Consider the following 16,087-nt stretch of genomic DNA (forward strand, 5'->3'; position numbering starts at 1 on the left):
TCACTGAATTTTGATAACGGAGAAGTCAGCTGGACACATCAGGGCTGCTCAAACTAAAGTTTTTTCAGCAAGCCCGTTCATGAGCAGTCGATCAATAAAATGACTACTTTTGAACAGGACCGGCCATAGACAGATCAAAATTCAGCTGGTCTCTTCTGAACAAGGCAAATTTTGATGCATCTATGGCCAGCCTTTCTTTCTAGGTTTGTAATGAAATCAGATAAAACACATAAAATGCTTGATCTTTATTTTACATCTCACAAACTATGGTGTTGATCTTTTTGCCTATACTAAATCTGTCATTGAATTTCCAATCATTTTCCTTCTTCTTATTAGAAAATATGTCACTGTGTAATACTGCGATTATGCTTGAATCGGTGCCCGTTTTGTGACAACAAAAAACAAAACAAACACATACAATGCACATTTATTTGCAAGATTAAAAAAAAAATAGCAACAAAAAAAAAAAAAACACACACACACAATTTTTGTACCCACCACAAGATACTTCTCTCCAAGCTGATTGACATACAAAACTCTCTGTAGTATTTCATGATTGCTACATACAGGACTCCTGCAATCATTATGAATAGAGAGAGCTGTGTCCATCAATAAATGAAGAGAAATGTATTTTTTAATTTCAGTTCTCAAATTCTACATTAGGCTGCAATCACACATGATCACGGGCGGAATCGCCGCAATTTCAAATGGTTGCAAAATGCAAGGCGCGTTTGTGATGCTATTACTTCTAATAGCACCCCAATCGCACCGCAATTTTGCCGTGCTGCAATTGCGGCAAATCGAAATGTGGTTGCCCAAAAGAAGCTCATGTTCCTTTTTGTTGCGATTGCAATGTGATTTACCGTGTGAAAATCGTGGAGCAATTAGAGTGCCATTAGAAGTAATGGCATTGCAAATGTGTCCTGTGTTTAAAATCGTGGGGCTATTCAGCTCGCGATCATGTATGAATGCAGCCTTAAATCACTGGGCTGATTTCCAAAAGGAGTTAAAAATCTTCACCCAAGAAATTGTGTGAATATTCACTTTAATTATCCAAGCATGTGAAAAGCGCGAACAAGTGAACAGAAATTTGCTGTTGATATATCTGCATCAGCCGTATAATCAACAGAAAACCACAACAGTATGTCTTTAGTTAAGAAGGTAGCTATTCTCACAAAAACCATCACGAGTTTTCAAAGGCCAACTAACTAGAAGCATCTTCAGGTGTCAGTATTTGGAGAAGTAGCAGTTCATATCGGTTCCACTGAGAAAGTATACAAATGCTTAGATTTAGGTTTTCCAGATATTATTTATTTTTCGTATAATAAGTAGAAAAATCATGTTACATTTTTGGCTTTAAAGAATCTGATGTTTCTCACACCTTTTACTAAATTACTAATACTATCAGTTATTTTAACAAGAAAAAAATAAATAAATAAAAAACAAACACACGAATTTCTAAATAGGATTGAACATTTTCTATTTGAGGACTGGCGATAAATAAAACTGTTTATTTAGGTTCAAGAATCTGACAATGCTATAAAAAACTGCTGGCAGTAAATGTTTGCAAGAACAAATACATAACCAATTCATAAAAATATGAAACCAGCAGAGCAGAAATGTACTTTTATTTGTATTTAAAAAGGTCCATTAAAAGTAAAATTGATGTAACAATAAAATTATCAAACAGAACAAGAACTCTTACAACAAAATGAACTACAAATATATCCGACTGTCTGGACATAATGTAAGCAGGTGATGTGTATGAAGCCTAGTACAGTTGACAGTATCCCATGGTAATAGTGAGAATGAAAAATAGTCACATTGCAACAGACCTAAGAATAATGTAAACACACACATAGTTATGTACAGCTATAAATACATTATGTTATTGGTTAATAAACTAACCTTGTAAATGACTACAAGCACCCTACACAAGACATTTAGTAATAAATACCAGTCTGGTGAATGGGTACTCCAAATCTCTAGAGCTACAGCTGCTGCTGACATTGCTTTCCCTCTGCTGTACACTGGGATTCTAAACACACTACAGGACATGCATGGACATAGTGTCTGGTGGGTAGAATCACAAAGCGCAGGATTGTCAGATTGTAGGTGTAAAATTCTTCAGCCACCATAGCTCTTTCAAGAAAGCAAACATGTGAGCCACCACCCACCAGACTGGTAGATATAACTGATCTTCCGGGTGTTTATAGTTGTTTTTGCCTACAGACAGTGTTATTTTAAATAGAAGTAAAAATGACTAAATGGCATGGTAAGAAAAATGCTAAATCTTCTCTTTAAAGAATAGGAGTTCTTTAACTATACAAAGTTGTTGTTTTCAAGAGCTCTACCTTACCTTTCACTACCAAAAGTTTATAATTATTCAGCGGACATCCTTTTCCTTGTGAAGATGTCGCACATCCTCTCCAGCTTACTGCTTTACCACCGACACATAGCTAGGAATGCCAACTGCAAAATCTAAAAATTCTAATGAAGCCTTTAGTTTAAAATCAGCTAAATTCCAGGTACATAAAAAAAAAAAAAAAATGTGATTGTATTAGGCTGCCTATAGATGGGCGATTATTTATTTATTTATTTTTATTTCAGCGGACTGATGAAAAAAAAAAAAAAAATACAGGATTCCCCTATCCACACAAGCGAGGCGGAAGGCAGAAATCTTCCTGCTGTGCTTTTGTATTCTGACAGCAGGGGCTCTTCCACTGTCAAAAACACTGATTAGCGCTGCAGCAGCTGATCAAATTAAAGTTTCCCAACATTCCCATTGGACAATTCCTGTTACACCATCCAACGTTTGACTTCTATTGAGCGAGAATCCATAGATGGATTGAAATTTGTTCAGTCCCTGCAGAACTAGCAAAATTTTGAAATTATCTCTAAAGCAGCTTCAACCATTATTGCAGAGGTCCGATGTGAACTCTGTTGAATCAGAACCAAAGCTCTTCACTCAGTTGAGAGTGTGAGCTTTGTTGATTGGATAGCAATAGGACTGACTCTGTAGGGGGGCAATACATTCACACCATGCAGTCGCTGCATGTGTCCTGCCAGCAGCTGCATAGTGTGACTGTCTGTGTGAAAGAATTGTTCTACCTGCAGAGGCCCAACATGCCCCCCTACAGAGCATGTGTCCTGCCAGCAGCTGCATAGTGTGACTGTCTGTGTGAAAGAATTGTTCTACCTGCAGAGGCCCAACATGCCCCCCTACAGAGCATGTGTCCTGCCAGCAGCTGCATAGTGTGACTGTCTGTGTGAAAGAATTGTTCTACCTGCAGAGGCCCAACATGCCCCCCTACAGAGCATGTGTCCTGCCAGCAGCTGCATAGTGTGACTGTCTGTGTGAAAGAATTGTTCTACCTGCAGAGGCCCAACATGCCCCCCTACAGAGCATGTGTCCTGCCAGCAGCTGCATAGTGTGACTGTCTGTGTGAAAGAATTGTTCTACCTGCAGAGGCCCAACATGCCCCCCTACAGAGCATGTGTCCTGCCAGCAGCTGCATAGTGTGACTGTCTGTGTGAAAGCATTGTTCTACCTGCAGAGGCCCAACATGCCCCCCTACAGAGTTAAACCTATTGCTATCCAATCAACAAAGCTCACACTCTCAACCAACTGAAGAGCTCTGGTTCCGATTCCAGAGAGTTCACATCAGACCTCTGCAATAAGATTTTTGCTTCCACAGAGAACAAGGGTCAGTCTCTGCTGCTGCTGGTGATAGGCCTTTAGAAAGAAAATTAACTGTAAGGCTATGAACCCCTTTCGTTATTAAGCATCTGTAATGTATTTAGCTTATTGGTTAAATAAAATGAAGTTTTTTTTGGAATTCTAACAAATATACCATGGGCATATTTGTCAAAGGAAAACATAAACCTTTCTGAAGCAGATTAGCTAAAAACAGTGACCTGATAAGAAAATAGCTGCAGAAAGGCTACTATGTTCCATATCATTCAAAATCAATTACCCTCACACTGTTTGAAGGATAAGTTTGGGCAGTGCAGTTGTATACCATGGCAATGCCTCTGGCAGGGTTCAATTAAATCGATTTAGATTAGAAGCTCAGACCAGATCCAGGCTAAACACAGGCAATAACTGGAAGAGGGAAAGGTGAACTGCAGACACTTAAAGGCACTAGCCCCTATTTATTGATCCTGCAACATGCAGCCATTTTCCCTGCTGCAAAATAGCCAGAGAAAATAAAACAGCATAGGCTTCATTTAACATATTTATTTTCAGTACTTTGTGCCATATGCTCCATTTGGTTCAAGTTTAATTTAAAAAAATGTCCCTGAAAAAGCTACTTTGTACAATACTGTATATGAATTAATCCTTTTTTGCTTACACTTAGGACGTTGTCACAAAAAAAAAAAAAAAAGTAAAATGATTACGTGAAAATGGTGAACTGTAATTGCAGTCTTTTATTAAAAAAAAAAACATTCAACATCTTCACAGTAAATATTCCAAGAGTTTCTGTTTTCATGTCTCGATGTTCCTTTTTGGCAGTAACGTGTCTTACACAAGACCAGATTGATGAGAAACTGAAGATATTGTCCATTAATCCACTACTACCTTCAGATATTGCAAGAAAAATGTCACTGGACATGCGGTCTTGGTTTAAGAATTAATTTCCCCGTCTGCAAAGACAAAAACAAAAATAAAATATTAGTAGTAAGTGTGAAATGTGTCAAAGTGGTTCTAAAGCCTCATTCTACGCATTAAAGTGTTACTAAACCCACAACAGTAAAATCAGTCTGTATGTGCAGTAAAGCATGCTTGTGTTAAGGGGTTAATCCTCCACATTGTGTAAAAAGGCTGCTTGATCCTGTCTTCTTTGATCCTCCTCTTCTTTTACTGTCCCCAATCCATCTGCTGATAGAACAGGGCCTTGGAGGGCTCTGCACATGCTCAGTTTGGTGTGTATTGCTACAGATTTTTTTTTTTCTTTGGGAGGGTGCATGTGATCAGCACAGGGCCAATCAGCACTGTCCAGACAGACAGGGTTAGGGGTCATGCAGCCTCATAGGACAATCAGAAGAGAATGAAATCTCCTCCTACAAGCTTTAACCAGTGCTTTGCTGGACACCGATATAAGTCATAAGACTGCTATATACTGCTGATGAAAAAAGGTATTTAGCAGTTTATATTTATTAAAATAATTGTATTTCCATGTTCTGTGTACTGTGGGAGACCAGATATAGTGAATGTAGGGTCCTGGGTTGAGTAAGACTTTAAGGTTAAAAAAAAAAAAAATTGGACAGATTGATAACATAGCAGTGGGAGGCAATCAAAATCTGTGTAGAGGTAGTGGGGGGGGGGCTGAGCCACACTGTCTGTATCAATGGAAGTTGTCTGACTTCTGTGGTGCTTTCAACTCCTCCATATAAAATAGTTACACAGAGGGGGTTTCACATCACCCACTTGTATACAAGATATAGCTAAGAACAGCTGAAGGATCTGAGCCGTTCTAGCTTCATTTTCTAAGCATAACTGAACAAGTGAAAGATGGAAGGCAGTTAGTTGACTGGTTAACTGAAAGACAGAAGCACAGCGCTCCAGATTCTGGCTGCTCCAGTTCTCATCAATTCCCCTCTTTGTATTTTAATAACTGTATGCTGTTAACCATTTGTCGTCCAGCCGCCGCAGTTATACTACGGCAGGTTGGCTCGGCTGCGCAAATCGGACGCGCAGTCCCCGCGGCGATCGGATTCGCTACAGAACTGATCGATCTACAGGCCCAGGCCAATAATTTCTGGCCTGGACCTGCTGATGGGTTCTGGTGAATGAAATGCCTCCTCTGCCTGTGTAATGTAAACACAGGCAGAGGAAATTATGTAATCTCCCCTCGTGGAACCCTTTTCAGCTCCAGCATGAGAGAAGACATCTACTGTGAGTACACCAACACTACACTAACATCAGTACACGTAGGCACACTTTAAACCCCGATCGCCCTCCAAGTTAACCCTTTCACTCCCTGTCAGTGCCACCAAGTGCAGTTTTCAGATCTTTCACTGATCAGTGTACTGGTGTCACTTGTGACACTAAACAGCCTTAGGGCAGTTAGTTGTAGGCCCAGGTAGGTTTAGCGTACCCCCCCATATAGATTGCCAGTAGCACTAACACACATGCACACACCATAAACCTCCCTTACTAGAATAGTGTTTGAACGGATCAATATCTTTGATCTGATTAGATCTATGCTAGCGTCACCAATAGTATAGTGTTCCCAAAAATGTGGCGTTAACAGGATCAGCCCACAAGCCTGCCAGCACCTGCGTTTAGCCCCTCTGCCCAGCCCAGACCAGCCCACCCAAGTGCAGTACTAATAGATCACGGTCACTTACAAAACACAGCACACAAAACTGCAGCGTCAGAGTAATTGAACTGATCCCTGCTGGCACTAACAGTTCATCATTTGTAGCGATTCAAGCAGTCGCTGACAACCAGGTGCTCTTTTACCTGTGATTCACACTAGCTGTACCTATAAATTTAGTGGCCAAAATATCCAAAACAGAGGTACACTAGTGAAGAGGCCTACACATTGCTGAGCATGACAGATGAGAGTGAAGGGAAAGCCTCACTGTCAGATTCAGGCTCAGTATACAAACCTGGAGAGCAGCGCCACCCTGACAGATAGCTCTGACGATGGAGTAATAGTCCCTGCTAAGCTCAGGCGTACCCGACCCCATTCTTCTGTTGCGGAGATGCAACAACCACATGGTTCTCATATGGAGCACAGAGCCAGTACTAGTGCCGCTCATCCTTCTGGTGAACTGGCCAGCACTAGTGGCCTAGTACATCCTGGTCATAGACAAACCAGCACTGCAGTAAAACTTGGTGACGTGGTGAGTCCCATAAGTGTATTTCAAGCTGGTGCGGTGGCTAGCACAGGTAGTGCCCCACAGCCACCAAGAATTCAAAGACAGGCCTGTAGAGACCATTATGCCCTTACTGATGCGTTTGCAAACCCTAACTGGCAACCCACCATTTCTCCAGCACCTGTACTTCCCCCATTCACTGGCCAACCCAGCAATCAGGTGGAAACAACGGATTTTAGTACTGTAATGGTGAGAGTCCCTGTCACTATGAAAATGGGGTTAAAGTGGACACAGAATATGCACATTTGCTTGGTGCAAGGCTGCAGAGCATAAATGTGGACTGGAGAAAACTGCTTTCGCAGCTTTCTCCAGATTTTGAGATCCACCAGCATATTGACTGGTCAGGTGTGTGTTGGGCTATTTGTAGACACCTGACCATAGTTCTGGGCTCCACCCTCCCGAGGAGTCCAGGCAAGCAAGGGAGAAGCGTGCATGTCTGCACAGGTCTGTCAGAGTAGACAGAGGGTCCAAGCCTGTGGGCTGGAAAAGGAAGCTGAAAAAGAGTGCTGAGGTACTGGGTGTACAGGAACTCTGTTATAGAGCCGAGAGGGCTGAAGCATAAGTTTGAGCAGCAGTGCTGCTAAAGAGAGCCAGGTGGCTTGGTATTTTTGATTGAACTTACATTGTTGCTGTGGAAAGCTGAAACCCCTGTGTGGGCAACTCTTCTGTTATCGGACATTTTCTTTCTTTAATAAAAGTGGGCCTACAAGCCCTTAAAACTGCATATCTGGCGTGGACTCAGCTCACTGGTAAGCTCTACCTTTAAGCTAAACCAACCCCCGATGTTACAGTACCCATAACTTTTACGAGCCGTTTTTCACAGATGATCTATTGTGGACCAAAGCAATTTATACGCTGGTCAATTTATTGCCACAAATCCAAATTTGACCCTTGCCAGAGAATTTGCCTGGAAACCTATAATGGGTCCCAGATTTAAGACCTTTCTGGGCCTATCCCTCCTCATGGGCATTACTAAAAAGGTTGAGTTGCAGTCATATTGGTCAACTGACCCAATTCACCATATGCCCTTATTCTCTGCTTCCATGACCAGGAATCGATACAAGCAAATCTTGCGGTTCATGCATTTTAATGACAATGAACTCAGTCGTCCTCGGGGTGACCCTGAATATGATCTGCTCCACAAAATTCAGCCCCTCGTAAACCACTTTAACCAACAATTTGCAGCCTTGTTTATTTCCGATCAAGTTGTTTGCGTTGATAGATCCCTGATTACGTTTTCTGGCCGCCTTGCTTTCAGTTTCTCCCCAGCAAGCGTGCCAGATATGGGGTCAAGATGTATAAGCTCTGTGACAGGGCCACAGGCTTTACATATAGTTTTCTGGTTTAAGAGGGAAAAGATAGCAGCATGGAGCCCCGTAACTGCCCAGACTACATCAGGAGCAGTGGTAAGCTTGTTTGGGACTTGGTGTCACCCTTACTCGGAAAGGGGTACCACTTGTACGTGGACAACTATTACAAACGCGTGCCACTTTTTAGTCACCTTTTTGATTCTGGAATTGGCGCATGTGGCACAATGTGATCTAATCGCTGGGTCTTCCCCCCTACGGCTTGTAGATTCCCTGACTTAGACGGGGGAGAGAGCTTGCTTGAAGTGTAATAAATTGCTTACAGTGAAGTGGAGGAACACACGGAATGCTTTTGTTCTGTCCTCCATTCATGCAGATACGACAGTCCAAATTACAACAACGACTGGTGTCCACGAATGCAACCTTAACATGGGAGGGGTGGACTTCAACGTTCAGATGATGGTGCCGTACTCAACTGCCCATAAGGTCAGATGCTGGTATAAAAAAGTGTCTGTATACTTATTCCAATTGACTCTGCTGAACGCTTATGTGCTATACAAAGCGACAGGATGAACTGGATCCTTCCTAAAATTCCAGGAAGAGATCATCACAGCCTGTTTCCAGACGGTAGGCTGTGGCCCAACTTCCCAATGCAAATGCAGTGAGCCGGCTGCATGAGAGGCATTTTCAGGGTGTCCTCCATGGTACCTCCACCCAAAGAACACCCCAAAGAAGATGTCGTGTCTGTAGAAAATGCAAATACAGACCTGGCACCCGCTTTTATTGTCCCTCCTGTCCTGACCAACCTGGTCTCTGCATCGGTGACTGTTTCTGTCACTACCATACACTAGTTGAGTATTAGAATAGAGTACAACATGGCACAGTCCTAGGGCATACTATCACACAGGGTCTCAAAAGATGTTAGATGGCAATCGCATTTTGAGAGACCCCAAGCTGGAACATTTATAGTTACAATAAAAGTGTAAAAAATAAAATTAAAAAAAAAAAAACATCAAAAAAATAAAGCCAAAATAGTTGTCGTTTTATTGCTCTTCTCTGTTTTACTGTATTTTATGCTTAACTGTAATGTTTTATTATTACTGTGTTTTATCGTGTTTGCTCTGCAGGTATGTCCAAGGAGCATATATGCTGAAGCATGGGGGCAGGGGTGGACATTAGGGGCGGATTTCCCCTATGCTTCGGCATATATTTTTTACTCTTTTTTTGGCACAGATTGCAATAAAAAAAAAAAAAAAAAAGAGTTGCTTTATTGAGTTAATGTTTTATTGATACTGTGATTTATTGTTAATATTGTTCGCTTTGCAGGTACACCGTTCAGCTGCAGCACTGATTTATTTATAATGACAGCAACAGGGTTTGCACAATCAGCGACTTCAGCGCTGTAGGAAGCGATTTCACTACAGTTAAAAAAGAGCATACATGCCGAAGCATAGGGGCAGCGGTGGACATTAGGGGCCGATTGCCCCTATGCTTCGGCATATATTTTTATTTACTTTTGTTGGCAGAGATTTCTTCATCCACATCAAATGATGTGAATTGAGCAATCTGTTAGATTCTTTTTTTTTTTTTTTCATTCAGCCCATGGGCTGAATGAAAAAAAAAAGAAAAAAAAAAAAAAAAAAAAAAAAGGACCATGCATGTATGCCCATCATTAGAAGTGGGTGGATGCAGGGCAAAATTCTAATGGGTATACCACCGATTGATCGATGTGAATGGAGGAATCTGTTAGGTTCTCTTTTTTCATTTAACCCACAGGCAGCATGAAAAAAAAAAAAAAAAAAAAGAACATTACAATATATGCCCAACAAGCATCAGCGACGTCATGGTTCGTTGCTGGACTTTGAGTGGTTATTTGAGTGGTTACACCAGAATGATGCCTGCAAGTTTAGTTATCATCTTGGTATCGTTTTTTTTTCAGCCGGCAGTCGGCTTTCATGTAAAAGCCATCCTAGGGGCTAGTTAGCCGCTAAACTGCTTTTACAAGCAGTGGGAGGGAACATCCCTTCCCCCCCCTCCCCGCCATCTTCCATGGTTTTCCCAGGCTCTCCTGTCCCACCGGGGAACCCGAGAATACAGCTGGTGGTTCTGCCAGCTGACCATAGAGCTGATCGGAAACTAGAATGGCTCTAATTATGCTTAATGGCCTAAGAAACCAGAAGCTAAGAGCATTTCATGACTTTTGCTGGATATAAACAGTGCCATTGGGAAATTGGGAAAGCATCTTATCACACACCGATCTTGGTGTGGTCAGATGCTTTAAGGGCTGAGGAGAGATCTAGAGTCTAATAGGACACCAATTTTTTTTTTTTTTCCAAAAAAAATGAGTACCTGTCACTACATATTGATATCATAGGGGAGATTTACATTCCCTGTGATAATAAAATTGATTAAAAAAAAAAAAAAAAAAAAAAAAAAAAAAAAAAAAAATGAAAAAGGGACCATGTAAAAATAAAATAAAAAGCAAAATGAATAATTAAAATAAATTAATTAAAGCATCCCTGTCCCACCATGCACACGTGCAAAGGTGAATGACGGCATTGGTTTGGTGTCGTATGTAAACAGCAACTGCACCATATATGTGAGGCGAGCTAGCTGAGCACCTGGAAAACTAAAAAAAAAAAAAAAAAAAAAAAAAAAGAGACAGATTTTGATCAAAAAGGATAAAAAAAAAAAAAATGCAGGAGGGATAAGCTAGCCTTTCAGGAGGGCAAAGTTTATAATTGGAGTCCTGTACATCAGGTTAAAAAGAACTTTCAGCCAAATCGTTCTATACGATCTAAAAACGTGGATTCTCATTTTTCAGATGCTTCATCTTTGTCATCCATGTTTGCTTCCTCCTACAACTCTTCTAGGATCAAGAAATCCAATAAAACTAAAAGAAATTTGCAAGGGGGTGGCACTCAAGAGAAATCTTCTAAAATACGAATCACAGAGCCAGGACTTACTGGTGACTCTAATAATCACGTGGTGTCAGGTAACTCTGTGGGTGATGGTGCTCTTTCTTCTACTTCCTACAAGATGGGTGCATCCTGTGCCACTACTTCTACAGGTATTCCAAATATTTCACGTAATTTCATGTACAACTCCCCCACTCTGCACAGTTCCAATATACTGTAAACTTAAGAGCCTTGCCGCTAAAGCAACAGGACTCTCTTAACGTTTTCAATTTATCCAAATATCCTCTCACTGACAGAGACAAACATTCTGAGTAGGGGCTTGAGCTTCTGTCCCAATGAAGATATAGACAAGTTTGAGGTGATTAAAAGACATCCAACTGTTTGCCAGAAAAATTATTCTTAAACAGCTGTATGATAAAAATAGAAAAGGAACACAACTAAGACCTCAGGATATTAAAGCTATAGATAACCTTATCTCTCTTCTTGAGGATAACGATCCCCATCCGGATCTTATTGATCAGATAGATATAGAATATCTGTTACAGAAACTAGATCAACCATCATCGTCTACCCCTCAAAATGTCTCTTTTAAAAACAAAAAGAAGTCTGACAGGTTTCCAGCACTTGGCCTTAATGCCAATGTTCTGGCATTTGTTAGACTGACCGCCAACGAAATAACAAACCTAAAAATCAAACGGGATATCATTTTCAATCTTTCGATTGAGGAACAAGATGTATTACATGATCTTTCCACAAATCCAATGATCACTGTGAAGCCCTCCGACAAGGGGGGCAACATAGTGATCATGGATAATGATCAGTATATTCAGATCTGTATGAAAATACTAAATAACAAATCCTGCTACGCACGTGTTACTTCAACTAAATTTTGTTTGGGTGCAACGTCGCACGACCGTGCAATTTTCAGTTAAAGCGACGCAGTGCCGAATCACAAAAAGTGCTCTGGTCAGGAAGGGGGTAAAATCTTCCGGGACTGAAGCGGATAAACATATTTATCCTTCCCATCCATGATAACGATTGCAGTGAACCCTTCTTTAATTCCGCTTTGATCTCATTCGATAATGGGATGTAATTTGCCAAATATAACTTCTCGGTAGTAGTGTCAATTTTATTCCTAAATATGGCAGTTATCTTCTCACCCACGTGAATAGGAATTCCCTTTGTAGCGAGAGTTCATTTTTTTCTACTCCTATATTTAATATTTCTGTTTTTATGGGGTTTATTTTAAAATTTGAGAGTTCACCGTATTTTTTTTACTTCTTTACTTATGTTTGGTAATATCACCCTTAGGTTGGTTATGTACATCAGGATATCGTCTGCGTATGCTGTTCCTCTTCCCCCACTCTCGCCCGCTGCCACACATGCTTGACACCATCTGAACCAAATAAGTTTATCTTGGTCTTATCAGACCACAGGACATGGTTCCAGTAATCCATGTCTTAGTCTGCTTGTCTTCAGCAAACTGTTTGTGGGCTTTCTTGTGCATCATCTGTAGAAGAGACTTCCTTCTGGGATGACAGCCATGCAGACCACTTTGATGCAGCGTGCGGCATATGATCTGAGCACTGACAGGCTGACCCCCCCCACCCCTTCAACCTCTGCAGTAATGCTGGCAGAACTTATATGTCTATTTCCCAAAGACAACTTCTGGATATGATGCTGAGCACATGCACTCATCTTCTTTGGTCGACCATGGTGAGGTCTGTTCTGAGTAGAACCTGGCCTGTTAAACCGATGTATGGTTTTGGCCACCCACCGTGCTGCAGCTCTGTTTCAGGGTCTTGACAATCTTCTTATAGCCTAGGCCATCTTTATGTAGAGCAAAAATTTTTCCCACAAATACAGCTTTCTTTTGGTGGTATTTGATCACCTCTGTGATTTTTATTTTTTGCGCTATAAACAAACCAAAAAAAAAAAAAAAGAAGAAGAGCGAAAATTTTGAAAAAAAAAAAAAAAAAAAGCAATTTTTTTTACTTTTTGCTATAATAAATATCCCCCAAAAATATACGAAATAATATAAATTTTTTCCTCAGTTTAGGCTGATATGTATTCTTCTACATATTTTTGGTAAAAAAAAATAAAAAAATAAATCGCAATAAGTGTATATTGATTGGTTTGCGCAAAAGTTATAGCGTCTACAAAATAGGGGATAGTTTTATGGCATTTTTATTATTTTTTTTTTATTAGTAACGGCGTCGATCTGCGATTTTTATTGTGACTGCGACATTATGGCGCTATTTTGGGACCATTGTCCCAAAATGACACTATTTTGGGACCATTGTCATTTATACAGCGATCGGTGCTATAAAAATGCACTGATTACTGTGTAAATGACACTGGCAGGGAAGGGGTTGAACACTAGGGGGCGATCAATGGGGTTAAGTGTGTCCTAGGGAGTGATTCTAACTGTGGGGGGATGGGCTTCAACTTGCATGACAGCGATCACTGCTCCCGATGACAGGGAGCAGTGATCACTGTCATGTCACAAGGCAGAACGGGGAGATGCCTTGTTTACATAGGCATCTCCCAGTTCTGCGGCTCCATGACACGATCGCCGGGAGACCGGCGGACATTGAGTTTGTGGGTCCCGCAGGCATGGTCATGCTGTACGTGGCAGGCGCGCACGCACGCACCCGCTAGCCCCGCCAATTAATGGGGAAGTACAGGTATGCCCATTTGCCCACCGCTGCCATTTTGCCGACGTATATCGGCATGCAGCGGTCGGCAAGTGGTTAAAATCCTGATCCTCCCAAAAATAATATATAAATCACAAATGCTACCAATATCTATACCACAGAGGTCTAACAGCACCAGATATAAATAGATATTATAATTAATAAGTAATGATTTCAAGAATGGTAGAATGGGTTAATGAAAAAAAAGCAAAAGTGGATTGGGATTGAAAATAGGTTAAGCAGAACAACACTGCACAAAAATATCTGGGTACCACAAAAAGCACAGAACATTAGGATCTAGAGGCACATGACTTGACTATAAATGTATTTAAAACCTGGGATGCATTATAGTGAAAAAAAAATTGGGTATATAATTCACCATTAATTGTACTCGAAAGGATTTCTTTGGCCCAGGGAAGGAGACACTTTTTGGTGCTCGATTGGGGAATGCACAAATAAGGGATACAGTGGGGCAAAAGAGTATTTAGTCAGCCACCAATTGTGCAAGTTCTCCCACTTAAAAAGATGAGAAGCCTGTAATTGTCATCATAGGTATACCTCAACTATGAGAGACAAAACGTGGAAACAAATCCAGACAGACAATCACATTGTCTGATTTTGGAAAGAATTTATTTGCAAATTATAGTGGAAAATAAGTATTTGGTCACCTACAAACAAGCAAGATTTCTGGCTCTCACAGACCTGTATCTTCTTCTTTAAGAGGCTCCTCTGACCTCCACTCATTACCTGTATTAATGGCACCTGTTTGAACTTGTTATCAGTATAAAAGACACCTGTCCACAACCTTAAATAGTCACACTCCAAACTCCACTATGGTGAAGACTAAAGGGATGTCGAAGGACACCAGAAACAAAATTGTAGACCTGCACCAGGCTGGGAAGACTGAATCTGCAATAGGCAAGCAGCTTGGTGTGAAGAAATCTACTGTGGAAGCAATAATTAGAAAATAGAAGACATACAAGACCACGGTTAATCTCCCTCGATCTGGGGCTCCACGCAAGGTCTCACCCCGTGGGGTCAAAATTATCACAAGAATGGTGAGCAAAAATCCCAGAACCACGCGGGGGGGAATGACCTGCAGAGAGCTGGGACCAGTGTAACGAAGGCTACCATTAGTAACACACTACGCCGCCAGGGACTCAGATCCTGCAGTGCCAGACGTGTCCCCCTGCTTAAGCCAGTACATGTCCGGGCCCGTCTGAGGTTTGCTAGAGAGCATTTGGATGATCCAGAAGGGGATTGGGAGAATGCCATATGGTCAGATGAAACCAAAGTAGAACTGTTTGGTAGAAACACAACTCGTCATGTTTGGAGGAGAGAGAATGCTGAGTTGCAACCAAAGAACACCATACCTACTGTGAAGCATGGGGCTGGCAACATCATGCTTTGGGGCTGTTTCTCTGCAAAGGGAACAGGACGACTGATCCATGTACATGAAAGAATGAATTGGGCGATGTATCGTGAGATTTTGAGTGCAAACCTCCTCCCATCAGCAAGGGCATTGAAGATGAAACATGGCTGGGTCTTTCAGCATGACAATGATCCCAAACACATTGCCCGGGCAAGGAAGGAGTGGCTTCGTAAGAAGCATTTCAAGGTCCTGGACTGGCCTAGCCAGTCTCCAGATCTCAACCCCATATTAAACCTTTGGAGGGAGTTAAAAGTCCGTATTACCCAGCGACAGCCCCAAAACATCACTGCTCTAGAGGAGATCTGCATGGAGGAATGGACCAACATACCAGCAACAGTGTGATACAACCTTGTGAAGACTTACAGAAAACGTTTGTTCTATATCCTTTGTTGGCAATGACAGAGGTCAAAGTATTGAGATGAACTTTTGATATTGACAAAATACTAATTTTCCACCATAATTTGCAAATAAATTCTTTCAAAAATCAGACATTTGTCTGGATTTGTTTGCACATTTTGTCTCTCATAGTTGAGGTATACCTATGATGACAATTACAGGCCTCTCTCATGTTTTTAAGTGGGAGAACTTGCACAATTGGTGGCTGACTAAATACTTCTTTGCCCCACTGCATACATGGGAAGATGAGATCACTATCGGAACTAAAGGAAACAAACAGGTGGAAGATAAGCGAATGGGAATACCTTCAATTAAAGCACTTGGTAAATGGTACCTCAACCAATTAGAGATGAAAAGAACCTAAATCCATTGGAAAAACTCTGTGGTATACAAACTCCATTGAAACATAGTATATCTAAAGTATATGGAATATTGACAGATTTGGAAGGA

The 16,087-nt window shown here is 41.2% G+C and overlaps 1 protein-coding gene across 2 annotated transcripts in view; it reads right to left on the reverse strand.

Moving 5' to 3' along the window:
* Nucleotides 1-1,611: 1,611 nt before the first annotated feature.
* CNEP1R1 (CTD nuclear envelope phosphatase 1 regulatory subunit 1) overlaps nt 1,612-16,087 on the reverse strand; it is a 60,542-nt gene continuing 46,066 nt past the window's right edge. For both annotated transcript variants that reach the window (XM_073605000.1, XM_073605001.1), the window contains one exon: nt 1,612-4,647. In XM_073605000.1, the coding sequence (XP_073461101.1) occupies nt 4,606-4,647 (42 nt within the window). In that variant the 3' untranslated portion in view covers nt 1,612-4,605. The remainder of the gene's footprint in view (nt 4,648-16,087) is intronic.

Source organism: Aquarana catesbeiana, linkage group LG11, assembly GCF_042186555.1.
Source record: "Aquarana catesbeiana isolate 2022-GZ linkage group LG11, ASM4218655v1, whole genome shotgun sequence".
NCBI classification, from domain to species: domain Eukaryota; kingdom Metazoa; phylum Chordata; class Amphibia; order Anura; family Ranidae; genus Aquarana; species Aquarana catesbeiana.